At 39.4% G+C, this 27,039-nt stretch overlaps 1 protein-coding gene and 1 non-coding gene across 2 annotated transcripts in view; one reads left to right on the forward strand and one right to left on the reverse strand.

Annotated features, from left to right (window-relative positions):
* The window catches only part of PRDM5 (PR/SET domain 5), a 260,338-nt gene that overhangs the window by 108,716 nt on the left and 124,583 nt on the right, over positions 1-27,039 (forward strand). The window contains exons 6-10 of the mRNA XM_052642308.1: positions 861-953; positions 1,205-1,326; positions 6,624-6,703; positions 18,047-18,131; positions 19,626-19,783. Coding sequence (XP_052498268.1) covers positions 861-953; positions 1,205-1,326; positions 6,624-6,703; positions 18,047-18,131; positions 19,626-19,783 — 538 coding nt within the window. The remainder of the gene's footprint in view (positions 1-860; positions 954-1,204; positions 1,327-6,623; positions 6,704-18,046; positions 18,132-19,625; positions 19,784-27,039) is intronic.
* Positions 8,627-8,731, reverse strand: LOC128050102 (U6 spliceosomal RNA). The gene has a single exon (XR_008199615.1). It is a non-coding gene; the product is annotated as a U6 spliceosomal RNA (small nuclear RNA).

Genomic DNA, 27,039 nt, shown 5'->3' on the forward strand with positions numbered 1-27,039 from the left:
TGAGGTGGCAGATCGAGTTTGAGTGATCTGCATGTGATACTCCCCTGAAATCAGGTAAAAAAAAAAGTTAACAAAATGGAGAGAGTTTGGAGTATAAAGAATACAGGGACATTTTGGGAAGCAGTGTTTATTTCATAGCAATGTTGGAGAAATCACTTTGAAGATGAATATGTACAGGATCTAAGGATGAAGTGAATAAAATGGTCCCACCCATTGCTTGACACCCTTTATTATTTTAACTGTTTATATTAACAGCATATAAATTTATCCTTTTATTTAAGTATTTTACAGTATCATGAGTTACTAAAAATGAGAAAGTGCATATATGTATTTATAAACTTCTATTTTTAACATAATGTCACCTTGCATATGAGCAAGAAATCTTTAACATAGGCTTAATGTTTCATTTTTTATTCATTCAAGTAAAATTTTGAAACATGCTGTATTTCATATTAAAATAATTTTCATATATTTACCCACTTCTGCTTATGATATTTGAGATTAAAAATTTCTGTTCAAAACTTGAAAAACTTGAAAACTTTTATAATGGCAGGAGATTATACATTTAGAAATTCTCTTATACACTTTTAAGCAAGCAAAGGCTATATACTTTTTAATGAATATATTTTAAAACTGCATTCTCGTCAGTTTTTATTGAATTTATGTTATATGTACTACATCAAGCATACTTTTGCTGAGCTGAGTCTTACTGTTAGGTGCTACTAAAAAGTTTAAGGGCAAAAGACGGAAGAAAAAGAGAGATCATGAATGTGACTTTATTCAAAGTAGAGGTATTTTCATAAGCTTTTGTCGTAGACTTCCAGTTTTTTTTTTGTTTGTTTTTTTCTATTTCCCCCCAGTGTTCTTCAGTGCTCAGCGAAAAGCAGTCTGAAGGATTCTTCACGAAGTTTTCAGTGCTCTGTTTGCAATTCTTCCTTCAGTTCAGCATCGAGGTTTTGTGTCTGAGTTATCAGATGGCTGTTACACGATTGTGGGTCATGCATGCTTTCATGCTTCTTAGTGGTTTAGTCTCATATGGCTACAGAATTTGAGTGCTTTCCTTCCTCCCTGCCTAGGTAATGCTTGTAATGACCCTGGAGCTCTACTGGGGAGCATGCATTACAAAAGCCAGCCAGGATGCTAGAAATGAGTAGGTGTCCTCACCGTTTCTTCTCCCTGTTCCCCTGTCCTGCTTGTCTTGCAGTTTTGAACAGCACCAGGAGGCGTGCCAGGGAGATGCCAGGTTTGTGTGTAAGGCAGACAGCTGTGGGAAGAGGCTGAAGAGCAAGGAAGCCCTGAGGAGACACCAGGAGAACGTCCACACCGGTGAGGAGTCATCAGAGGGCCGTGTTTAAAGGGGCCTCCTCTCCCCAGGCGGCTGTGGTCTGTTCTTAATTCTCACTCTCAAGGACAGAGCTTGCTTTCCCATTGTATTTCACACAGATGTAGAGCTCTGGAAGTGGAATTTTTTTTCTTTCACTGAACATTATTTCTTTTTAAGTTGATTTCAGCGATGGTCATCGTTTTTCCCATTTCTGAATTAATCATAACTGGAAACCTAAGCTAGGATCTGTTTGTGCTTGGTAGCCAGATGTATTAAGAATTAATATTTTAGGTAGTAATTTTAATGCTTCAGCACGTGAAATTTCTCTTATGGTAGATATATTTAAAAATGGCATATTTAAAAACTACTAACTGATGGCTCTTCTGCCTTAATATTTTCACAGTAAAATTAATTTTTAAAAAACTCTTACATTTCTCCTATATTGGAGAAGATTACTGGCTACGTTTTGACATGCAAATTGAATATATTTGGATTTATAAAGCAGATACAATTTGTATTTTTTCTAATGGTTAGCTAAACAATAGCTAAACAGTTAGAAGCTTTGTTACTTAGATTTCATCTGCCTAGCATACAGTAAATGGATTTTGGTTTAGGGGTTGAATCTCTTGCACTGAATTGAACAGATTAATATTTTCAGAGTTGATGATTTGTTTCCTTCAGTGTCTTCCTTAAAGGAGACTGAGGTTCATGGCACTTCTCATATCCTTCTATACTGATATTTTTCTCAGGTGATTACTATTGCTGTTGGCTTAAGGGTGGAAATGTCTTTCTAGATAGGAAGAAAGTGTTATTTCTTTTCTTCTATCCTGTTTATTCTCATGTGCAGGGGAAAGGAATAGTTGGAACTCAGCTTCTATTTCCTATGTTTATTCAGTGTCCAAAAAGCATCTCCTTTAATGCTAGTTGGGAAAGCTCGTATGAGCATGACTGCTGGGTCCAACTGCACATCACTGGTTTGGGCTGACTCTCAGTACCAGCCATGTATGAAAGCTCAGGGTGGCAGGAGGTATGGCCTTGTGAAATACAGCTTCAGAATGAGGAACAGCACTGAGACTTCACAGTGTCCTGACTTCTCTCTCTCCTTTTGAATGATACATGACTGATGTAGAGAAGATGGCATTTTTCTGAATTCTTTATATTTAGGCCTTTTCTGTGTCTGCAAAAGGCAGTCATAACTTTTTGATAGACCTGTCTCTTCATAGTTTTTGCTTTTTAATAGCTGTTATGGTTTAAAATGCTGTTCTTAATTTCCCCCATCGTTGTCTGCAATGTATTATAACAAATCTTTTATGTCATTTTTAAAGTTAACTTTGCTGAACTAAGTAAAAAACCAGATGCACACTAAACCTCTGGAAACTTTTGGGCATGTGGTCTTCAGACTGTGCTATAAGCATAATTTCTTTAAGATTTCTTGTAGTTGGTCTTGGATATTAAAATATTACTGATTCTGAAAACTCATGGTGATTTTGTAGGAGTGAATATATATAGGGAAGTTTTTTTATTTTTCTATGTTGTGGATTCTATAAAATATGAAACTTACTGTATTTCAGCCAAAGGCCACATGCATATTTTTTGCTGGAATTGGTACACAGTCTGCCTTTCATTCGTAGCCTCTCTCTTGCTTCTTCTCTTTTGTCTGTGAACTACATGGATATTTGAGGAAAGAATATTCCATATTCAGAATAATGAAAAAAAGCAGTGTTTGTACATATGGTTGTAGAACTCTTTACTCTAGAAAGACAAAGATATTCAAGGAAAGAGAAGGTTGTGCAGCTTTACCACTGACAAGGACAAATGTTCCTTGTTAGGTGATATGAATCGAAGATACTGAGAAGAGAAAAGCTGAATTTTTAAATATGAATCACATTTTTCCATAGCACCTGTAACATATCGTGGGTAGGTTCTCAGACCAGCTCCTGGAGGCACACTTAACCCACATTGTGCTGAAACTCACAGTACTTAAGTAGCTGTATATTCAGTATTGTTGAATTAATTTTTCATGCATCTCCCACATTAGTAATGTGTTCCTGACTGTTTTTGAAAGCTGAATCGGAAAGTCAAATATCAGACTTAGCTGAATATAGTAAACTAAAATGGCATAAAGTCTGATTGTAGCTTTGTAGTTGCTTTGTCCTTAACCCTGGGGAAACCTGTAGGGTGGCGTCCTTTCCAGTTACTCAAGAGGAAGCAGTGAGGGGGTTGATCCCCTTAACCCACCTTAACCATCTTAACCATTTTTTTCTCTTTTGATTTGATTCTGTGGTTGCTGACGAGATTTTGATTTCATAGGAGATAACATTTACCTACATTCTCAGGCAAACAGTCATTAACTTTCCCCATATTTCTTCTGAGGACTAGGATTCTAGTTCTGGGATAAAGACTAGAAGCCATGAGGAGGAGAGAAAAGGTTGAAGAGGAGGGATGGTATATTGTCTCTGACTCCAGCTGGTAGAGCAGAGGCAGAAGTATTGGGAAAGGTGAAGTGAGTGATTATGGAAATCTCACTTCTATCTCTATTCTCTCCCTCAAGCGTGACCTAACTGGTGGGAAAGAAAAAAGGTCTAAACTCAAAAAGTAGCTGGTTTAAGGGATAAGCGGGGACAATAGAGGACTGTGGATTACAGTAAGGTTGTTGTGTTGTTCAGATGCTCAGTTATGTCCGACTCTTTGTGACCCCATGGACTGCAGCAGGCCAGGCTCCCCTGCTCTCCGACGTCTCCAAGAGTTTGCTCGAACTCGTGTGGTAGTGAGTCGGTGATGCTATTCAACCATCTCATCCTCTGTTGTCTCCTCCTCCTGCCTTCAGTCTTTCCTAGCATCAGGGTCTTTTCCAGTGAGTCAGATCTGGGCATCAGGTGGCCAAAGTACTGGACCTTCAGCTTCAGCATCAGTCCTTCCAATGAATAGTCAGAGTTGATTTCCTTTAGGATGGACTGGTTTGATCTCCTTGCAGTCCAAGGAACTCTCAAGAATCTAATCCAACACCACAGTTCGAAAGCATAAATTCTTTGGCACTCAGCCTTCTTTATGGGCCAACACTCATATCCATACATGACTATTGAAAAAACCATAGCTGTCACTATATGGACCTTTGTTGGCAGTGTGATGTCTCTGCTTTTTAATACACTGTCTCAGTTTGTCATAGCTGTTCTTCCAAGAAGCAAGTGTCTTTTAATTTCATGGCTGCAATCACTGTCTGTAGTGATTTTGGAGCCCAAGAATATAAAAGCTGTCACTGTTTCCATTTTTCCCCTTCTATTTGCCATGAAGTGATGGGACCAGATGTCATGATCTTCGTTTTCTGAATGTTGAGTTTTAAGCCAACTTTTTCAGTCTCTTCTTTCACCTTCATCAGGAGGCTCTTTAGTTCCTCTTTACTTTCTGCCATAAGGGTGGTGTCATCTGCATATCTGAGGTTATTGATATTTCTCCCAGCAATCTTGATTCCAGCTTATGCTTCTTCCAGCCCAGAGTTTCTCATGATGTACTCTGCATATAAGTTAAATAGGCAGGGTGACAATATACAGCTTTGACGTACTCCTTTCCCAGTTTGGAACCAGTCTGTTGTTCCATGTCCAGTTCTAACTGTTGCTTCCTGACCTGCATACAGGTTTCTCAGGAGACAGGTCAGATGGTCTGGTATTCCTATTTCTTTGAGAGTTTTCCATAGTTTGTTGTGATCCACAAAGTCAAAGGCTTCAGCGTAGTCAATGAAGCAGACTTAGATGATTTTCTAGAATTCTTTGGCTTTTTCTATGATCCGGTGGATGTTTACAATTTGATCTCTGGTTCCTCTGCCTTTTCTAAATTCAGCTTGTGCATCTGGAAGTTCTTGGTTCACATACTTTTGAAGCCTAGCTTGAAGGATTTTGAGCATTACCTTTCTAACATTTGAAATGAGTGAAATTGTGCGGTAGTTTGAACATTCTTTGATATTGTCTTTCTTTTGGATTGTAATGAAAACTAATCTTTTCCATTCACATGTCCACTGCAAAGTTTTCCAAATTTGATGACATATTGAGTGGAGCACTTTAATGCATTGTCTTTTATGCAAGCTGGGAAAGAGGGGATATTCTTTCTCAGTGGCCCTTCGTGTTTTAATAGATAGACATAAAGAATTGGTGACCAAATGCATGTTGTAAAATACTCATTTTGCTGAGGAGAATTTTGTCTTTTATTGGCCATATTATGTCAATCACCAAGAAAATTTTTCTTGGCTATGCTATTTAACATGTTAAAAATAGTGCATTATATGAAATAAGTATCTTGAATGATAAGACAACAATTAATATGTTACTTTTTCTGAAGGTATTCCTCTCTCATAAACACAGTCTTTAAAAAAAAAAATTTTGTTAGCTTGTTTTCTACTGATTTTAGATTTCTTGCAAAAAAAGAGAGAAGGAAAGGACTGGATAGGGTTGAGGTTGTGACAGGAATAGGTGTGGATTAGTCCTTTGGGAGCCAAGTGATGGATGCATAATAGTTCATTTTATTAATTGTTTACTTTATTGATTCTTTGAAATCAATTAAAAGTTGAAAAAATATCCTGTGGTTACATATATGGTATTGTTATTACACTGTATTTGAAAATCTTGTTTTATTCATTCTTTTGTTTTCTATAGCCACTGTGAAATTTTGAAATGACCTACTATAATTATAATCACTATGAGGAAGACAAAAATTGATCTTTGTAGGATTTGTGTAATATTATGAATGTCATGTAATGTTTTACTATTCTTGATCTTACTTTATTCTGGTTTTTAACATTAAGATGGTTAATTATATACTCAGTGATCTTGCAAGCTTGTAGTGCTGAAAAGAATAACCTATGAATTCCATTTTTAAAAACCCAGCTGATTAAATAAAATATTCTGTTAAATATAAAGCAAGTGGCAAAATCAGCTTATAAATGAATAAATCCAATGTTTTATGTACACATTTGATTAATTTTAATTTTTCATGAAAGTGTGCTTTACTCTTTTCATACTAAATTAGTATATGCAGAGGTGAAAAGCCCATGTTATGTATGTAGAAAGTAGTATACCAAGCTAAATAGTACTCAGATTTTGAAAGAACCGTTTCAAAATATAGCCTATTTTTTATCTGAATTTAACGAATATATTTACAAAACTGACAATTTTGGAGTTACAAGTGAAGAAGATGAAATACCCTTTTAGAAATTATATATCACCTAGAAACACTTATCTAATGCTCCTCTTAATAGTTTCATGTAAATCATGATGGTATTTTATTTTATTTCACTTGTGTTTTTCTTCAGGGGATCCTAAGAAAAAACTCATATGTTCAGTGTGCAATAAAAAGTGTTCTTCAGCATCAAGCCTACAGGAACATAGGAAGGTCAGTAAAGTAAAAACTAATGTTCATCATGGTGTAAGATCTTTAATCATAGTGTCTGCCAGGAAAAATTTTAATTGCTTTATGTATTATGAAGACAGAGCTTTGTCATTAATTTTATACTAATATACTCTAAGGGGCTTCCCCGGCAGCTTAGCTGGTGAAGGATCCACCTGCAATGCAGGAGACCTCAGTTCGATTCCTGGGTCAGGAAGATCCCCTGGAGAAGTACATGGCAATTCACTCCAGTATTCTTGCCTGGAGAATCCCCATGGACAGAGGAGCCTGGCACGCTACAGTCCATGGGGTCACAGAGTTGGACATGACTGAGAGACTAGGCACACAGTGTACTCTAAAAAGCAAGACTGATACACAGAAAAGCCAGCTCTTGGAATATAATATTTTGAGTTGTTTATTGTTATTCAGAATAAGTAGAAATATTTCTTCAATGGAGTATAGTGTCTGAGCCCCTCATTATAACACCTCATGCTGGTTTCATGCTTCACCAGTTGCTGTTTGCTCAGGAAATATTATATATTTGAGGAAACCACAATATTTTTGTATATTTATAACATACTCTACAGTGACATTTAGCCTGAAATGTATGTGTATTATATTTAAGTCTGGAAAAACAAAGACAAGAGCTCTGTTATTTTGAAGAGCTTAAAGTAATGTACAAAAATGTCAGAGTATTGTCAGCAGAAACAAATGATTACACAGTTGACCCTTGAACAACGCAGGTTTCAGCTGTGCCGGTCTACTTACAGCATTTTTCAGTTAATACGTATTCCAGTACTATACAGTCAGGGATTGGTTGAATTTACAGATGTGGAGGGGTCCACTGTAAAGTTACACAACTTTTCCACTAAAAGGGCAGGTGAGGAGGAGTGGGAATGGCGGTGCAGTGGGTCTAACCCCCAGACCCCTCTGTTGTTCAGTGGTCAACTGTATTAGGAGAAAATAAATTAAATACATTTTGTAATAAACATAAAACAGTTTACTAAGTTACTATTTTAATATGAAAGTTAACCTGAAAAAAATGACAGCTATTAACCCTAATAGCATTGGCACTTGTTAATCAAATTTATGACAGAATAGAGTTAAAATAGAATTGAGATTTTTGTTCATATCATGGGATAGTCCAAAAATGTATTTTATCTATTACTATAACAAAGATACAAATGATAATTTCCTGATTTCACATGTGGTTTTTTCAGGATATCTATGAGCATATGATACTGTTTTTTAATCATTTAATACTAAAGAGGAGATGGTACCAGTGGAAGTAAAATTTTACATTATAGTTTATAAATTGAATTTGTCTGTTTGTGTATCGATATATTCCAAAATAACTTGACAGATCTTAAAATTCATATGATATTCAGTGCAATATCTTCAACCAATTTAGGCTGTGGATTTAACCTGTAACATATAAGATAGTTAAATTATTAAGATATCTAGGGTTATATCCTGCATGTTAAGTGATTGGATCTTTTTTTTTTTTAAATTAATTAATTTATTTATTTATTTAAAATTTTAAAATCTTTAATTCTTACATGCGTTCCTAAACATGAACCCCCCTCCCACCTCCCTCCCCATAACATCTCTCTGGGTCATCCCCATGCACCAGCCCCAAGCATGCTGTATCCTGCGTCAGACATAGACTGGCGATTCGATGCTTACATGATAGTATACATGTTAGAATGCCATTCTCCCAAATCATCCCACCCTCTTAGGGAGAAAATATGGAACGAGCAGTGGACAGAGTGAGGACTGTGGGTGTCAGAGTCTGTCCCTAACCCTCCGTGGAGCACAGGGCCTCTCATTAAGTGTGGCATGGAGCTGACCGGTGTTCTCCAATTCCCTAAGTGCCATGAAACTACTTTGTTTTTTCAGTTTCCAAGAGGTTATCTCATCAGGTTGTTTAAAAATAGAGAGTTCTTCAGGAATTGACATGTAATTCATATTTGAGGACCATGCTTGTCTTCTCTATCATTCCAAATTTAGCATCAGTGCTCCTGGAGCAAGCACTGAAGCTACTTTCTAGAAGATGTTCAGTGCAGAATCCAATCCAGATACTGCTTCTTTTACATCTCTCTTTCTCCCATCACCCTGAAAGCTCCTGAAGCAGAACCTAGTCTGAGACAAAAAAGTGTAAAATCCAGCTGAATAGACATTTTCTAAATATCCTCCTGCTGCTATAATTCTTTGTTTTCTTTCCTTGATTTTAGAAAGTTGAAAATTAAGATGTCGTACCAAATTTAAGATTTTGCCAAGTAGAAAATTTCAGCAAAGTTGGTTGTGGGACATAATTCTGAAAAGTGTCCTCTTTTCCATTTATATTCTTCATAATATAAGAACTTTTCCCCCAGGGAATATCTCTATAGGTAGATTTAAATCCCACGTGGTGGTGGAATACAGTCTCCAAGTTGTCTCTGCAGAATGTTAACAACTTGGTAGCTCAGTGTAGCTCTGTGTCCATCACAGCATAGCTCCATTGTCTTACCCTTTCTGAACCCACAGGCAGCTTCTACAGACTCCGTTTTTGAGTCTGTTCTTACGGTTGTTGCGCTTTAGTCACTAAGTTGTGTCCTACCTTTGCAACCCCATGTACTGTAGCCCACCAGGCTCCTCTGTCTTGGCATTTCTGAGCCAAGAGTACTGAAGCAGTTTGCTGTTTCCTTCTCCAGGGAATCTTTCCAACCCAGGGGTCAAACCCGCATCCCTTGCAATGGCAGGCTGATTCTTTATCTTTGAGCCACCAGGGAAGCCCCATTTTTATAGTTGGGTATGTCTAATGTCTAACAGAGTTTGGTGGTAGTATTTCACCTAAACAGCAGATAGTAATCTATGAATATGCAACATTTATGTTATAGTCTAGACTCAACATTCAAAAAACTAAGATCATAGCATCCAGTCCTATTACTTCATGGCAAATAGATAGGGAAAAAGTGGAAACAGTGATAGATTTTATATTCTTGGGCTCCAAAATCTCTGCGGATGGTGACTGCAGCCATGAAATTAAAAGGTGCTTGCTCCGTGGAAGAAAAGCTGTGATAAACCTGACTTCAGTCACTGAGTCATGTACGACTCTTTGCGACCCCATGGACTACAGCATGCCAGGCTTCCCAGCATGCCAGGCTTCCCTGTCCATCATGAAAATTTGCTCAAACTCATGACTGGTGATGTCATCCCACAATCTCATCCTCTGTTGTCCGCTTCTCCTCCTGCCCTCAATCTTTCCCAGCCTCAGGGTCTTTTCCAATGAGTCAATTCTTTGCATCACAGGGCCAAAGTATTGGAGTTTCAGCATCAGTCCTTCCAATGAATATTCAGGACTGATTTCACTTAGGATTGACTGGTTGGATCTCCTTGCAGTCCAAAGGACTCTCAAGAATCTCTAACACCACAGTTCAAAAGCATCAATTCTTTGGTGCTCGGCTTTCTTTGTAGTCCAACTCTCACATCTGTACATGACTACTGGACAAACCATACCATTGACTGGATGGATCTTCGTTGGCAAAGTAGTGTTAGTGTCTCTGCTTTTTAATAAGCTGTCTGGGTTGGTCATAATGTTCCTTCCAAGGAGCAAGTGTCTTTTAATTTCATGGCTGCAGTCAACATCTGCAGTGATTTTGGAGCCCCCAAAATAGTCTGTCACTGTTTCCACTGTTGCCCATTGATTTGCCATGAAGTGATGGGACTGGATGCTCTGATCTTAGTTTTCTGAATATTGAGCTTTAAGCCACGTTTTCACTCTCGTCTTTCACTTTCATCAGGAGGCTCTTTAGTTCTTCTTTGCTTCCTGCCATAAGGGTGGTGTCATCTGCATATCTGAAGTTATTGATATTTCTCACAGAAATCTTCATTCCAGCTTGTTCTTCATCCAGGCCAACATTTCTCATGATGTACTCTGCATATAAGTTAAATAAGCAGGGTGACATTGTACAGCCTTGACATACTCCTTTTCCTATTTGGAACCATTCTTTTGTTCCATGTCCAGTTCTAACTGTTGCTTCCTGACCTGCATATAGGTTTCTCAGGAGGCAGGTAAGGTGGTCTGGCATTCCCATCTCTTTAACAGTTTTCCGCTGTTTGTTGTGATTCATACAGTCAAAGGCTTTGGCATAGTCAAAAAAGCAGAAGTAGATGTTTTTCTGGAACTCTCTTGCTTTTTTGGTGATTCAATGAAGGTGGGCAATTTGATCACTGGTTCCTCTGCCTTTTCTAAATCCAGCTTGAACATCTGGAAGTTCATGGTTCACGTATTATTAAAGCCTGGCTTGGAGAATTTTGAGCGTTACTGTCCTAGGTGTGAGATGAGTGCTATTGTGTAGTAATTTGAACATTCTTTGGCATTGCCTTTCTTTGGGATGGGAATTTAAACTGACCTTTTCCAGTCCTGTGGCCATTGCTGAGTTTGCCAAATTTGCTGGCATATTGAGTGCAGCACTTTCACAGCATCATCTTTTAGGATTTGAAATAGCTCAGCTGGAATTCCATCACCTCCATAGCTTCCTAAGGCCCACTTGACTTCACAGTCCAGGATGTCTGGCTCTAGGTGAGTGATCACACCGTTGTTATTTTCTGTGTCATGAAGATCTGTTTTATACAGTTCTTCTGTGTATTCTTGCCACTTCTTCATATCTTCTGCTTCTGTTAGGTCCATACCAATTCTGTCCTTTATCAAGCCCATCTTTGCATGAAATGTTCCCTTGGTATCTCTAATTTTCTTGAAGAGATCTCTAGTCTTTTCCAGTCTGTTGTTTTCCTTTATTTCTTTGCATGGATCACTGAGGAAGGTTTTCTTACCTCTGTTCTTTGGAACTCTGCATTCAAATGGGTATATTTTTCCTTTTCTCCTTTGCCTTTCACTTCTCTTCTTTTCTCAGCCATCTTCCTCAGACTATCATTTTGCTTTTTTGCACTTCTTTTCCTTGGGGATGGTCTTGATCCCTGTCTCCTGTACAGGGTCATGAACCTCTGTCCATAGCTCATCAGGCACTCTGTCTATCAGATCTAGTCCCTTGAATCTATTTGTCACTTCCACGTATAATCATAAGGGATTTGATTTAGGTCATACCTGAATGGTCTAATGGTTTTCCCTACTTTCTTCAACTTAAGTCTGAATTTGGCAATAAGGAATTCATGATCTGAGCCACAGTCAGCTCCCAGTCTTGTTTCTGCTGACTGTATAGAGCTTCTCCTTCTTCAGCTGCAAAGAATATAACCAGTCTGATTTCAGCAAATATAGCATATTAAAATGGGGGAGACATCACTTTGCTGACAAAGGTCCTCGTAGTCATATCTATGGTTTTTCCAGTATTCATGTACACATGAGAGTGTTGGACAGTAAAGAAGACAGAGCATCGAATAATTAGTGCTTTCAAACTGTGGTGCTATAGAAGACTCTTGAGAGTCCCTTAGACTGCAAGGAGATCAGACCTGTCAGTCATGGAAGAAATCAACCTTGACTATTGGAAGAACTGACTCTGTGTCTGAAACTCTAATACTTTCCCCACCTGATGCCGAGAGCTGACTCACTGGAAAAACCTGGATACTGGATAGATTGAGGGCAGGAGGAGAAGAGGGTGACAGAGGAGGAGATGGTTGGATGGCAAAACTGACTCAATGGACACGAGTTTCAGCAAACTCTGGGAGATGGTGAAGGACAGGGAAGCCTGGCGTGCTACAGTTCATGGGGTCTCAAGAAGCTGGACACGACTTTGACTGAACAACAACTAGACTAATACTTACTATGTCCTGTCCTATATTACAGTAAGATATAGTATGATCCTTCTTGGAACTTACTTAATTTGGGACATCAGATTATGAGTTATTATTCTTCATATCAATTTAGTAAGCTATAAACATTTTATAAAATGCTTTACTTAGCATTAAGCATAATTAGTATCACTGTCACTTTAAATCTGTTTTACTAAACTTTTATAGGAGTTTTGAAAATATCTTCAGTTGAGTTTTCTACTATGAATAAGAGAGTCAACACAAAAGTGCTTTCATGTAAATATTGTATTTTATAATTTTAGGAATATCAAAGTTCAGTTCAGCCCTTGAAAATGTTTCATGTTCTGAAAGCCGTGCACACTCAGTCATGCGGTCGTGTCCGACCCTTTGCAACCCCATGAACTGTAGCCCACTGTCCATCAAATTTTCTAGGCAAGAATACTGGAGTGGGTTGCCATTTCCTTCTCCACGAAAGCCATGAGGGTTAAGTAACCAATATATTTTGTAGTAGTTTAACAGCTGCCATCGGAGAAGGCAGTGGCACCCCACTCCAGTACTCTTGCCTGGCAAATCCCATGGACAGAGGAGCCTGGCAGGCGGCAGTCCACGGGGTTGCTAAGAGTGGGACACGATTGAGCGACTGACTACTCTTTGACTTTTCACTTTCACGCATTGGAGAAGGAAATGGCAACCTACTCCAGTGTTCTTGCCTGGAGAATCCCAGGGATGGGGGAGCCTGGTGGGCTGCTGTCTATGGTGTTGCACAGAGTTGGACACGACTGAAGTGACTTAGCAGCAGCAGCAACAGCTGCCAGTTGTGTATGGATAAATAATTTAAAATTTGTATATACTAATATAAATAGAACATTGAAAATAAAAATAAACTAAATATGTTTCATTTATGTATGTCTCAGAAGGCATGTCATGAGTTTGTAGCTTGTTACTATAAATGATATATGTTACAGAGTTTAAGAATATGAATCTGTTCTTATTATCTTTAAACAAACAGTACAGTTCAGTTCAGTCACTCACTCATGTCCGACTCTTTGTGACCCCATGAATCACAGCACACCAGGCCTCCCTGTCCATCACCAACTCCCGGAGTTCACTCAGACTGACGTCCATTGAGTCCATGATGCCGTCCAGCCATCTCATCCTCTGTCGTCCCCTTCTCCTCCTGCCCCCAATCCCTCCCAGCATCAGAGTCTTTTCCAATGAGTCAACTCTTCGCATGAGGTGGCCAAAGTACTGGAGTTTCAGCTTTAGCATCATTCCTTCCAAAGAACACCCAGGGCTGATCTCCTTCAGAATGGACTGGTTGGATCTCCTTGCAGTCCAAGGGACTCTCAAGAGTCTTCTCCAATGCCGGGGTCCAGCCCCGGTGGATCCAGGGAATTCGAAGGGTGGACGGCGTTGGCGTGGAAAGACTTGTTTATTGATTGATATAAGATTAGACTAAAAAAGTATAGTGTAGTAAGAAGATTAAGTGGAGGAAGAGGGCTGAATAGCTTGGTTTACGCGGAAGACCAATAAAATTCCGGACAAGGAATTTGCACCATCTACGTTGGGCCACCGGCGCCCACTTGAATATCTAAGGGTGCCTCACCTTAGGCTCCCTTTCGCGTGGGTCTTAACAGCCAGGGCAAGTAAGTAGACTTGGCGGGCCTCCGCGCCCCAGGTGGAGATTCAGCCTGAAATTTAAAGAGCAGAGGGAGGGAAAGAGAGAGAAGAAGAGAGAGAGACACAGGGGGAGCCAGATTCCCAAGAAACCAGGCCGAGAGACTAGTCCGAGAAACTGGTCTGAGAAGCTGGTCCCATCCTTTATTGTTCAGAAGGCCTTTTATACTTTTGATAAAACACGGAGATCAATGGGTAACACAAAATTATGTAGTGCTCGCAACCCAGATTCTTTCTGTATATCATTTTGTATACAAAAGGTCTCAGGTGATTTACATTATCTTCTGGCCAAGAGGCTTGTTAACACGTTTTGGCTCTCTTCCTTAATGAATGTTAATTTTGTTTCCCCTGAAGTGTTTTTCTTTAATCTGCATCTCCTTAAAGCGCTAAAGTTACATCTCTATAGAACAAAGGCACAGTGGGTTATAACAAAGAAGGTACTTAACTCAAAGATCTAATGTTGCTAATACAAGGTCTACTACTTGTTTTTCTATATACCAAATATCTAAAAATAAAGGATATGAAAATTTGGCAGCAAGCATTGGCTCAACAAATGAAACCTTTAATCAGTCCTATTCTAAAGATTTTGACTCCTCGGAAGCCCCTACATTCCTAGGATGTTTTAAGCTTCCCGTGCCTCCTGCGGTCAGGAGGCCTCAAACAATCACATGTGAAGCTGTAGGAGTCCTGCAGGCAGGCTAGAAAGCCATCAGAGGGGTTTTTGGATTGAAACACTCTTTCAAATGCAGAAGACTAAAGCCCTGAATTGACTTTTTCCAGAAAATGTCAGAAGAGTGGAAAAGCAGAGCACAAAAACCGGCAGATTTTTGTTGGGGTACATGCTTAGGAATTTCCAGAAGGGCCCCTGAAGTCTGAGCACGCCTTGCGTATGTCAGCTTCCTTCCTCATGACCTTGTCACGGGCGGGATTCCTCACACTGGCTCCCGGCACTCCAACACCACAGTTCAAAAGTATCAATTTGGCATTCAGCTTTCTTCACAGTCCAAATCTCCTTTTAAAACCCCAGCACTAATTCCTAAGCAGTTTGTGCTCTTGAGTCTCTGCTCTCGGAAACCATGATTACCTGTTTTTGCTTGTGGGTCTCTCCAGTCTTGGTCCTGACATCCTCCTAAGATGGGGAAGAAGCAGGTATATGGACTATATACTTGAGAAATTTGTCATCAGAAGAAGGAGGATTTAGATGGTTTCAAAGCTTTTAACCCTGGGGACCTGACAAGTATAAAGTATTTCCTATAAGTTTTATAGAATCTAAATAACTCTAAAGACCAGGGAAAAACTGAAGACACCTGGTTTTATGAAAGTACACCAGGTTTTTTATACAGGCAGAATTTCCTCAGGGAGATAGGTGAGGTAACAAGAAACTGGGAAAGCTGGGAAGACCCTCCCCAATATTTGAAGTAAGAAAAAGTTTACTGTAGGAGTGTAATACTCCATTCTTTGATAGAGAAGTGATGGGATAGATTTGTGTTTTTGAAACCTAGATGGCTCTGTTCTGTTTCTGTGAGGCTCCGACACCCTTGTTGCTTTCTCCTTCACTGAAACGTGTGAGACTTGCCTATATGCGGTGGCTTCTAACCTTGAAGGCAGATGTACAGGGTCCAAAGTGTCCTATGGTTCCTCAGAAAACAGGGTGGGCTGTACACAAGTACTCAGAAGGCAAGGACCACACAGTACAGAAGGGAAGCCTTCAGTCTAAGCAGTTTTAAAGGGCACGTCTTCAACCATCAAAGATCCTCACAGCAATGAAAAAAACAAACAGTGCACTTCATTTCATTGCTGTGAGGATCTTTGATGGTTGAAGATGTGCCCTTTAAAATTGCTTAGACTGAAGGCTTCCCTTCTGTACTGTGTGGTCCTTGCCTTCTGAGTACTAGTGTACAGCCCACCCTGTTTTCTGAGCAACCATAGGACTCTTTGGACCCTGTACATCTGCCTTCAAGGTTAGAATCCACCGCATATAAGCAAGGATCTATGTCAGAGTCCAGTGGAGTGACTTCATTCTGCTCTGTCTTGTTTATCTTTTCTCTGCTTTTCCCATTTCTGTTCACTGACTCGCCAAGAATCAGACCTGACAGAAGCAGAAGGCTGATGGCAGCCTCAGACCGCCGTGTGGTTGGGTATAGGACTGAGCGTCACACTGCAGACTAGGGACCTGTCAGCCTTGCACCAGCTTCTCTTTCCCTTCCCGGTTCCGCCTTCTGTGTGTCCCTGTCTTGAGTTCTTCCATGGTCACTTAATTCAAGGAAGCCGTTTTCCAGTCCTTCTCTCTTTACTCATTGCTGTACCAGTTCAGGGTCTTCTCCCTTGACTTCTACTCTGTAGTGGCCCTTAGATATTCTGCAAGCATAGCCATAATATCTTGGTGTCCTGCAGAATGGCCAGTGCTCGTATGGAGTTTAGTTTTGTGAGCTCTACCTTGAATGAGTTTGAAACAAAACCACGACTTCACCAAGACGAGTTTTCAGTCTTCAGCAAAACAGTAGGATGCTCTTCATTGGGATGATCAACAGTTCTAACATTAGGCTGCTTGCAGCACATTGCTCTTTCTACAGAGTTACGATAACAAACGAAACTTCTTTTCATACTGCCTATCCAGTTTCTCTAATTTAGTATCTGGGAGAGAAAGAGCTGAACTTAGTTGTAACCTTTATTTAGCTGGTTGATTGCTAAAGTTATACCCCTTATATATTTTTTTTTAATGAAACTCATAAAAACTAATAAAACTTGAAGATTTTTAGCCTCCTGTCCTGTGGGAGTATTGTTGTAAGCTATACTCACAGTTTTCAGAATCATATCTTTGTCTTTCATGGTAATTAATATTTGGATCTTTACTGCATATGTTTAAGTTTTAAGTAGTGTTGACTACTGGAAAGGGAATATTTTTAATGGCAAGTTTTTCCATTCCATTTCCATATCCATTCTAAATATGCCAAATTTTGGCATATTTCCAAGTCTAAATTTGTGTATAACAGAGACTTAATATATATTAGGTATAATTTTTTGCAGAGTATAAACTTGTTATGTACTTCAGAAAAGGTCATCTGTTTTACATATTTAAATATCATACAGTTTTACATTTTTTAATGCTCATGTTCTACTAGGTAACTTATGTTCATAGTTCAGTTCAGTCACTCAGTCGTGTCTGACTCTTTGCGACCCCATGAATCGCAGCACACCAGGCTTCCCTGTCCATCACCAACTCCCAGAGTTTACTCAAACTCATGTCCATCAGTCAGTGATGCCCTCCAGCCATCTCATCCTCTGTTATCCCCTTCTCCTCCTGCCCCCAATCGCTCCCAGCACCAGAGTCTTTTCCAATGAGTCAAGTCTTTGCATGAGGTGGCCAAAATATTGGAGTTTGAGCTTTAGCATCAGTCCTTCCAATGAACACCCAGGACTGATCCCCTTTAGGATGGACTTGTTGGATTTCCTTGCAGCCCAAGGGACTCTCAGGAGTCTTCTCCAACACCACAGTTCAAAAGCATCAATTCTTTGGTGTTCAGCTTTCTTCATAGTCCAACTCTCACATCCATACATGACCACTGGAAAAACCACAGCCTTGACTAGACGGACCCTTTGTTGGCAAAGTAATGTCTCTGCTTTTCAATATGCTATCTAGATTGGTCATGACTTTCCTTCCAAGGAGTAAGCGTCTTTTAATTTCATAGCTGCAGTCACCATCTGCAGTGATTTTGGAGCCCCCCAAAAATAAAGTCTGACACTGTTTCCACTGTTTCTCCATCTATTGCATTTTCATTTCTTATATAGGATAATGTGAACAAATCAGGGCTGAATTATAATGCATAGTTTAGGTATTATAATGGCAACTGTCCACATATTTATACTTGAGTCCTATACAGTTTTGTGGCTCGGCCGGTTAACTGTTAATTTACCCTTTGGCAGATTCATGAGATATTTGATTGTCAAGAATGTATGAAGAAATTCATTTCAGCTAATCAGCTAAAGCGTCATATGATCACCCACTCAGGTAAAACACATATTTTTCTGTTTATACTGAAATCAGTACAAAAGCTTCACCTTGTCATTTTTAGGAGCTCTGAGAGGAGGGTAATCAGGAGACCTGGCTATTAGTTCTGGCTTGGCCACTGACTGACCACGTGATTCTGAACAAGTTACTTAACTTCTCTAGACCTTAGTTTATTTCTGAAGCAAATGTGGTTGGACTAAATGAAATAAAAAATCTTCAGATTTATCATTTAATTTGTTATGTACTCCTATGACTGAAGCTGAAGCTCCAATACTTTGTCCACCTAATGCAAAGAGCTGACTCACTGGAAAAGACCCTGAGTTTGGGAAAGATTGAAGGCAGGAGGAGAAAGGGATGACAGAGGATGAGATGGTTGGATAGCATCACCAACTCAATGAACATGTGTTTGACCAAGCTCAGGGAGATCGTGAAGGATAAGGAAGCCTGGCCTGCTGCAGTCCATGGGGTCACAAAGAGTCGGACACCACTGAGCGACTGAACAATAGCAACAAGTCCTCCTTGAGCCTTAGTTTTCGTGTTCTTCATCTGTGTAAAGATACCCTACCTTTCAGAATTGCTGTGAATGTTAAATGAGGTCATCTACGTACCCTGCTAGCAAAGTGTCTGACATTTAGCAGGGATTCAATAATCAGAGTCCCAACATTTCTAGATATGTTCACATTGTAAGTAAGGTACTAATAAATGTTAATGAGAAATTTACAAATACATTTTGAGAATCTTAAGTTTTCAAAGCTGTAATTTCATTTTAAGCATGTTTGAATGAAAGGTCTGTTATACAGACTTAAAAACATCCAGCTCTGAAAATAACTTTTGCTTAATGAAGTCTCGGAAGTTTAGAATGTCTTTACTTTGAGGCCACTGAATTCAGGATGTATTTGAATAGCCACTTTATCTGGAGACAGATACAGGTATTTTTGGCAAATGAAAATAGAAGATCAAAACCCGGTGGCCTTCAGATATGCTTTGCTTGAAAAATCTAGTTGTCAACATTACAGGGATATTGTATACATATGGATTTTACACAGCAACCTAAGTGTGTCATTCTTGCTGAGATTGGAAGCTTGGCCTCATGGGACCCTTGGCCATGCAGGAGGCAGGTCTGTCCTTTACTTCCATCTCTGTCAGACCACTCACCCTTCACGTTTGGAGTTGTGACCCTGACTTCAGCTCATACGTCAGCAGGGTTTTCATCTAGAAGTAGAATTTCTTCCTTGAATTAAAACTTCATCTTTATACCTAAGCTACTTTGTACATTTAGTTGGCAGAATATGTCAGTAAAAGAGCAAGCTCATGTTCTGTGAGTTTTGAGTTGGCTCACGTATCTAACGGATTGGGTAATAGACTTTTTTCCAGTTGTTTGAATGATATTTTTGTTGACATGTCCATAAGAATTAATAATGCAAGGAAGGCTGTTTCCCTTTTTATCCTTTACCTGTATAGATATGAGATTGTCTCCACTCATTTTTTTTACAGAAAAACGACCCTATAATTGTGAGATTTGTAATAAATCTTTCAAGAGGCTTGACCAAGTGGGTGCCCACAAAGTGATACACAGTGAAGATAAACCTTACAAGTGCAAGCTCTGTGGAAAGGGGTTTGCTCACAGAAATGTTTACAAGAATCACAAGAAGGTAAAAGCTTGTTAATATTGTTATAAATGTATTTGCTGGTTGGCCGATACAATTATCAGTTGTTTATCTTTTAAAGAAGTTTTGAACGTCTGAGACATATTTGAGGTTGTACACATGAAATAATTGGAGAATATCTTGCTTCTGCTTTCTAAACACTTGGGCCATCAACACTGTGGCTTTGTATCGGTCTAAATTCTCTTCTGAGACGATTCTCCTAACAAGCAAAGTGTTATCCAGTGCTTTCCAGCATTGTAATAATTGCAAAATCTTCCCTTCCTTCTTTAAAGTTTGACACTGTTGCTCATATTACCATTTGGAAATCCTCTTTGTCTGTGGTGCCATTTTAGCAACTTTGCTAGGTCTTCTGCCAATTTCTCTGAACCCTTCTTTGGTCTCTGAGTTACCAAGGGATTGTCCTGGATGCTTTGGCTGTAGGCGTATTCTGTGTCCTCTATGTCAAGTACATCTATGAATTATGCTGCAAACTCTGTACTTAAGAATTCAAAATGATTTATTTTGCTACTCTCAAGCTTTAGGCTTGCACTTGTCACTACTTGTTTGATATATAACTGGGCATCTTTTTGACCTAATGAATTTAGCATGCTCCAGATAATGATTTCCCTGGTGCCTCAGTGGTTAAGAATCTGCCTTCAATGCAGGAGACCTGGGTTCAATCCCTGGATTGGGAAGATCCCCTGGAGAAGGAAATGGCAGCCCACTCCAGTATTCTTGTCTGGAAAATTCCTGGAAAGTGGAGCCTAAGCGGGCTGTATTCCATAGGGTTGTAAAGAATCGGACACGACTGAGTGACTAACACACACACAGATAACTTCACTTTTGGAAGTGTCTGTTAATTTCTGTTAATGACAAAAGCATGTATTTATCCCTATCTCTTTATTTAATTTTAACCCTTTATTAGAATTAGTAGCTAATTCTTAAAGATTCTGCCCTCTCCATTGTCTTACCATCTTCATAATCATTGCTTTACCATTTTCACATCCTGGTCATGTCTCATTTTCTTCACTTTCTTGATATTTAATCACTTCTTACTTATTCAGACAACTAGATAAGTCATCCCAAATCACAGCTCTGTCACTCTTGTACTCTGAATATTATAAGTAGATTTCCAGCACTTATGTACAGTCTGTCTTTTCCCTGTCACTCGGGGTTCTTTGCACCATGACCCCAGCTTCCTTTTCCAGCTTTTTCTTCTCTTATTTTCTGCTTGAGCCATGTCAACTCAGCATGACCTCTCTAGTTTCTCAGCATGATCTCCCTGGCTTCCCTCCTTTGTAGTAAAACTCTCAAGTTATAATCTCGTATTTCCTCTATTGATTTTTGTTTGCATTTCCTACACTTTACCGTTACTCAAGTTCTTGTTTCAGAATGTTTTATCTATTTTCTGTAGATTTTAAATAATGTTTGAATTGAACTCAGGAAATCTGTGCAAAGATAGTCAACATCTTAGAAATGTGTGTTTAAATTTGTGATGTGATAAACACTTGGTTATTAATTTTGGTTGGCATATTTCATGATGGTATTAAGCAACATACATATATATTTTCAAAGAGCTTCTTACCTTTTTATTTGCAATATTCCATTGTAATTATAGTTGTTTTAGTATTTATTGGGACTTTCCAAACATATAATTTTATCTGTTTCGAAATCACTTAAGAAGTTATGATATCAATTTCAGCTTCAGTCTAAAGAGAAAAAAAGGCAGATTAATGAAAGAATAAATAGGGTTGATTGATGGTGTACCAAATCATCTCTGCCTGATTTCTTGCTGACTGCCCTTATGTTTAACTCAAGCATTGTATGTTCAGAGGCAGGACCACATTCATTACTGCTGGTTTGGAATTACACGCCTATTAACAACTATCTGGCTAGTTTCCTGCTTGGTCTCTGGAACCCTCTTGTTCCTTTCTTTGATGAATCTGATCTCCCCACATTTACAAGTTCTTCACAGTTTGGCTTGTATTATATGCCATATGGGAATTTGGCACAGGATCTTTGTACCATCTCTCATACTTTTAGCCATAAATCATATGGAAGTAGTAATGATGTCTTGGGAAGGGTAGAAGCAACGATGCCTATAATTTCCAAAGTGGAAAACACATTCAGTCCTTCTGCTGTGGACAAGGTGCTTCTCACTGTGTTATGATCCTAGCGTGTATTTGGTATGGTTACGTGAAAATGTCTAAAATATTTATCAAAAGTTATGATGAAAGAAGCAAATCAACTTTTTCTTCTATCATTATTCATTAATGGCCAGTTACAAAAATAAAAAGTAAAAATAAGCAAGGAAAGCAGAAAAAAAGGTCATTAAAAGAACGATCTTCATCATGTAACATGACCAAAGTTGGTTATTTTAAATGAATTATTCTTTGGGGTTTTGATTATGTAACCTGTGCATTTTTATTATAGCTATTTGATTTATTTGGTCAATTCTTTTACATATAGATTTGCATGAAAAGGGACTATTTCATTATGATTATGACAATATGGCATGCAGTTTCGAAGGAGTGATTTTTTTATAAGGGGTGATGAGTGATGGGGAATGTTGGGCATTGAGAGACTGCTTTTTCTGTTTTAAGATAGGTTTTATTTCTTATCAGATTAGCAGTCAACTTTTAAGAGATACACATTTGTTTGTTTGTTTCTGGCTGCACCTTGTCTTCGATGTGGCAGGTGGAACCTTCTGTTCTAGTGCCCTGGTTTCTCTCTAGTTGTGGCAGGGGCTTAATTGCCCTCTGTCATTAGTTTTGCAACCAGGGATTGAACCCATGTCCCTGCGTTGGAAGGCAGAGTCTTAACCACTAGACCATCAGGGAAGTTCTGAAGGAGTGATTTCTGTTTCTAAACCTTAGTTATGTGTTCCATCATCTTGGACTTCCCTCGTGGCTCAGATGGCAGAGAATCTGCCTATAGAGCAGGAGACCTGGGTTTGATCCCTGGATCAGGAAGATCCCCTGGAGAAGGGAACCACAATCCTCTCCAGTATTCTTGCCTGGAGAATCCCAAGGACAGAGGAGCCTGGCGGGCTACAAGTCCATGGAGTCGCAAAGAGATGGATACGTCATCTTGCCAGTTATATAAGCTCAGTGGGTTAGAATTAGTTTTTCTTTTCCGTAATCCTCTGTGACAATCACTTAACCTTATTACAAGGTTAAATGATTTTTTTAGGGTCTAACTAAAATTAAGATGGTTTATCTGGACCTAACTATATTCTGTAACTTTAAAAATCACAGTTGGACAGACACCTCAGAACTGCAGGAAGCAGAAACTAGTTATTCTTCAACCTCTATTTGTCCCTGTCAAAGTTAACGCAAAGCCAAACTGAGAGGAGTGTGCAGTGCTCTCCTCCTCCTGTGGCGGATGGCGCATCTAGGTGGCCTGAACCATCTTGATCCTGGAGCTGCTACCACTTGCTTGATGATGGAAGTGAGTACAGAGAGGTTTTGTCCTGATTAAGTTCATAAACAAGCTCTTTGGGGGGCAGAGCTGCATCTATTCAGATAAAAGACCTTTGTTGCTGACATTTTACATAACCTTCCAGGGATGAACACTAGAGGCGCATGAAGGATTCTGGTCACAAACCTCTCTGAAAATAATCCCATTGGGCATCTTATATTAATATCTCATCTAGTGATTTCCCAGTTCTGGGCCATGACTGCTTTGTGGGTCTTGAAATAATTTACTGGGTCATCCATAGCCATTATAAAAATAGAATAGAAAATATGAGAATAAGAGTCATTTGGTGGCTCAGACAGTAAAGCGTCTGCCTGCAAAGCGGGAGACCTGGGTTCAATTCCTGGGTCAGGAAGATCCCCTGGAGAAGGAAATGGCAATCCACTCCAGCACTCTTGCCTGGAAAATCCCATGGATGGAGGAGCCTGATATGCTACAGTCCATGGGGTTGCAAAGAGTCGGACACGACTGAGCGAGTTCACTTTCACTTTCATTTTAATGAAATAATACACGAGTGTGTGAGTAGCTGTATATATGTATATCTTTTTGATATAAAAATTATATTTTTGGTCATAAACAGTTTGAAAAACTCTGCAACTCTGACTTTGCTCAGGTGATATTTTATTAAACCTTAAAAAAAAGGACAAGTCTCTCCATAAAGAAATCATGGAGTCGATTTTAAAACCATAATATGTAGCATAAATTTTACATAATAAAAAAATCTTTGACAGTTAAGGAAGGTGCCAAATTGTAGACTGAAAGATAGTTGTTCAGTTTTTCCATCACAACCACTTTTTCCTTCAACTTTGCATCAAATTTCTCTTCTTCAAGTGAGCTGTAGGTGGAGTAGCCGGTGGCTCACTTAATATAGTATATATCTAGAATTACCTGTTTTTGTGATCTAGAAAGCATGTTCACAGTGATGAGACGCTTAAACTAAGGGGCATGTAGGAACTGAATTTGAAAGAGAGAAACAACAGATACAGATGTTTCTCTGAAGCTTGTTTAATGGCAAATTGCTTACCATATTTAAATTGTTTTTCTTAGATGGATATTAAGATAGCATTGTATAGTTCCCAATGTAAACACCATATTTCCTATAACTAGACAGTAAACTTTGAAGACAGACGCTCGACACAGAGCACCTACTGACCTTATTGTGCTTTGAATGTGGCAGACACTTTCTGAATGAATAAAGGTTTGTGAAAAGATTATCCCAAATAAGATTTAATGTTCTTAGTTATAGTAGTTGTGATATGAGAAGTGATTTCTCTAAATCTATATTTGTAATATGTGTTGCATCGTTTTTGCCTTTCTGAGCACTCTCTTGACTTTATGAGCATACTAGTGATCAGTGACACACTGAAAAATTACTGCTGTATTCCTTCTGCACTGGCTTTATCAGCCCAAGATATCTAAGAACTCTTCAGACCTTTCGTTTGAAGATAACTGCACTGTTTTAATTTTCTGAACCCTTTTATGGCTCTGAGTTAGATATTTGAAGTGTAGCTCACTTACTGCCAAATCAGTGATGAACCTTTATTCTCTGAGGAGCTTTAATAGAGGAACCTCCCTCCCAACTTGCTTCTACTTCCTCCACTCCCCCAACCCCCAAATATTAACTGAAGAACCATGAGCTGAAGACTGTACCTTGGTGCTTGCCAGAACAAAAGCATTACTTGTTGCTCTTCAGAGCTTTCTTCCCCCTGGCTCCTGTAGGCACAAGGCCTTGCATCCCAAACCTCTAGCCTCTGATTCTTGCCTGTGCCTGAAAGGTTCAGGCTGCCTCCTCACCTCCAGAACTCACCCTATGTGGAATATCGCCTTTCCTCTCTGCTCTTTACCAGCCTAGCCCAGCCCAGGGTTTTGAGTTCACCTCACTTGACCTGCTTGATTGAGTGCACACCAGTAGCCTTCTTAAAACCACAAAGGGAAATGTTCTATTTTAAAAATTAATTTTGTTTTGCTTATTTTCATTTGTAGCAGACATTGTAGGAAAATAACCCCCAGAGGGCATGCATGAATGCATGGGTGGTCAGGTGCGCAGTTTAGGTGAGAATCCTGCCCACCGCATGTCAGGGAGGGCCTGGAAGGGACTGGGCAGGCTCACCTGATGGCCCTGGCTTTCCCCAAGTATCGTAAAGACCGTACCCTTGTACAAACTATTTGTTCATTATTACGCATCTGCTTCTATATTTAAAGGCCGGTGATCCTTGTACCTGGAGGATATTTTCTAGTCTTGAGTAAAATTTAGTGTTTATCCTCAGCATAAGGCCTTTGACATGCTTTAAGTCACTGTCATGGATTGGAGTAGGGCATATTAGAAATGGGAAGGTGTAAGTTAGAGCTGGTTACGTGACTGAATTGGGAAGGTAGAGAAGAAACTGGGAAAGGTGACCATTGAAATGAGAAAGATAATAGAAGACAGCCTGGAGTGTGAGGTTGGATGGGAAGTTTTCAAATGCAGTAAGAACTACAGAGCACCTCCTTCACCATAGTGAATGGCCAGGAACTTCTACTCTGCACACTGGTGTTTCTGTGTAAGAGGTTGTTCTTTTGGGTGGAGCTTAGGAAAAAAAAAAAAACTGGAAAATTCTTAAAGAGATGGGAATACTACACCACCTTAGCTGCCTCCTGAGAAATCTGTATGCAGGTCAGGAAGCAACAGCTAGAACTGGACATGGAAAAACAGACTGGTTCCAGATAGGAAAAGGAGTACGTTAAGGCTTTATATTGTTACCTTGCTTATTTAACTTATATGCAGAGTACATCATGAGAAATGCTGGGCTGGAGGAAGCACAATCTGGAATCAAGATTGCCGGGAGAAATATCAAGAACCTCAGATATGCAGATGACACCACCCTTACGGCAGAAAGTGAAGAGGAACTAAAGAGCCTCTTGATGAAAGTGAAAGAGGAAAGTGAAAAAGTTGGCTTAAAGCTCAACATTCAGAAAACTAAGATCAGGGCATCCAGTCCCATCTCTTCATGGGAAATAGATGGGGAAACAGTAGAAACAGTGGCTGACTTTACTTTTTTGGGCTCCAAAATCACTGCAGATGGTGATTGCAGCCATGAAATTAAAAGACACTTACACCTTGGAAGGAAAGTTATGACCAACCTAGACAGCATATTAAAAAGCAGAGACATTACTTTGCCAACAAAGGTCTGCCTAGTCAAGGCTTATTGTTTTTCCAGTGGTCATGTATGGATGTGAAAGTTGGACTTGAAGAAAGCTGAGCGCCGAAGAATTGATGCTTTTGAACTGTGGTATTGGAGAAGACTCTTGAGAGTCCCTTGGACTGCAAGAAGATCCAACCAGTCCATCCTAAAGGAGATCAGTCCTGGGTGTTCATTGGAGGGACTGATGCTAAAGCTGAAACTCCAATACTTTGGCCACCTCATGCGAAGAGCTGACTCATTGGAAAGGACCCTGATGCTGGGAAAAATTGAGGGCAGGAGGAGAAGGGGATGACAGAGGATGAGATGGATGGATGGCATCACCAACTCTATGGACATGGATTTGGGTGGACTCCAGGAATTGGTGATGGACAGGGAGGCCTGTGTGCTGCGGTTCATGGGGTCACAAAGAGTTGGATGCGACTCAGCGACTGAACTGAACTGAAAATCACTGTAGATGGTGACTGCAGCCATGAAATTAAAAGACGCTTGCTCCTTGGAAGAAAAGCTATGACCAACCCAGACAGCATATTAAAAAGCAGAAACATTACTTTGCCAACAAAGGTCCGTCTAGTCAGAGCTATATTTTTTCCAGTAGTCATGTAT

Source organism: Budorcas taxicolor, chromosome 6 (genome assembly GCF_023091745.1).
Source record: "Budorcas taxicolor isolate Tak-1 chromosome 6, Takin1.1, whole genome shotgun sequence".
Taxonomy (NCBI): Eukaryota; Metazoa; Chordata; class Mammalia; order Artiodactyla; family Bovidae; genus Budorcas; species Budorcas taxicolor.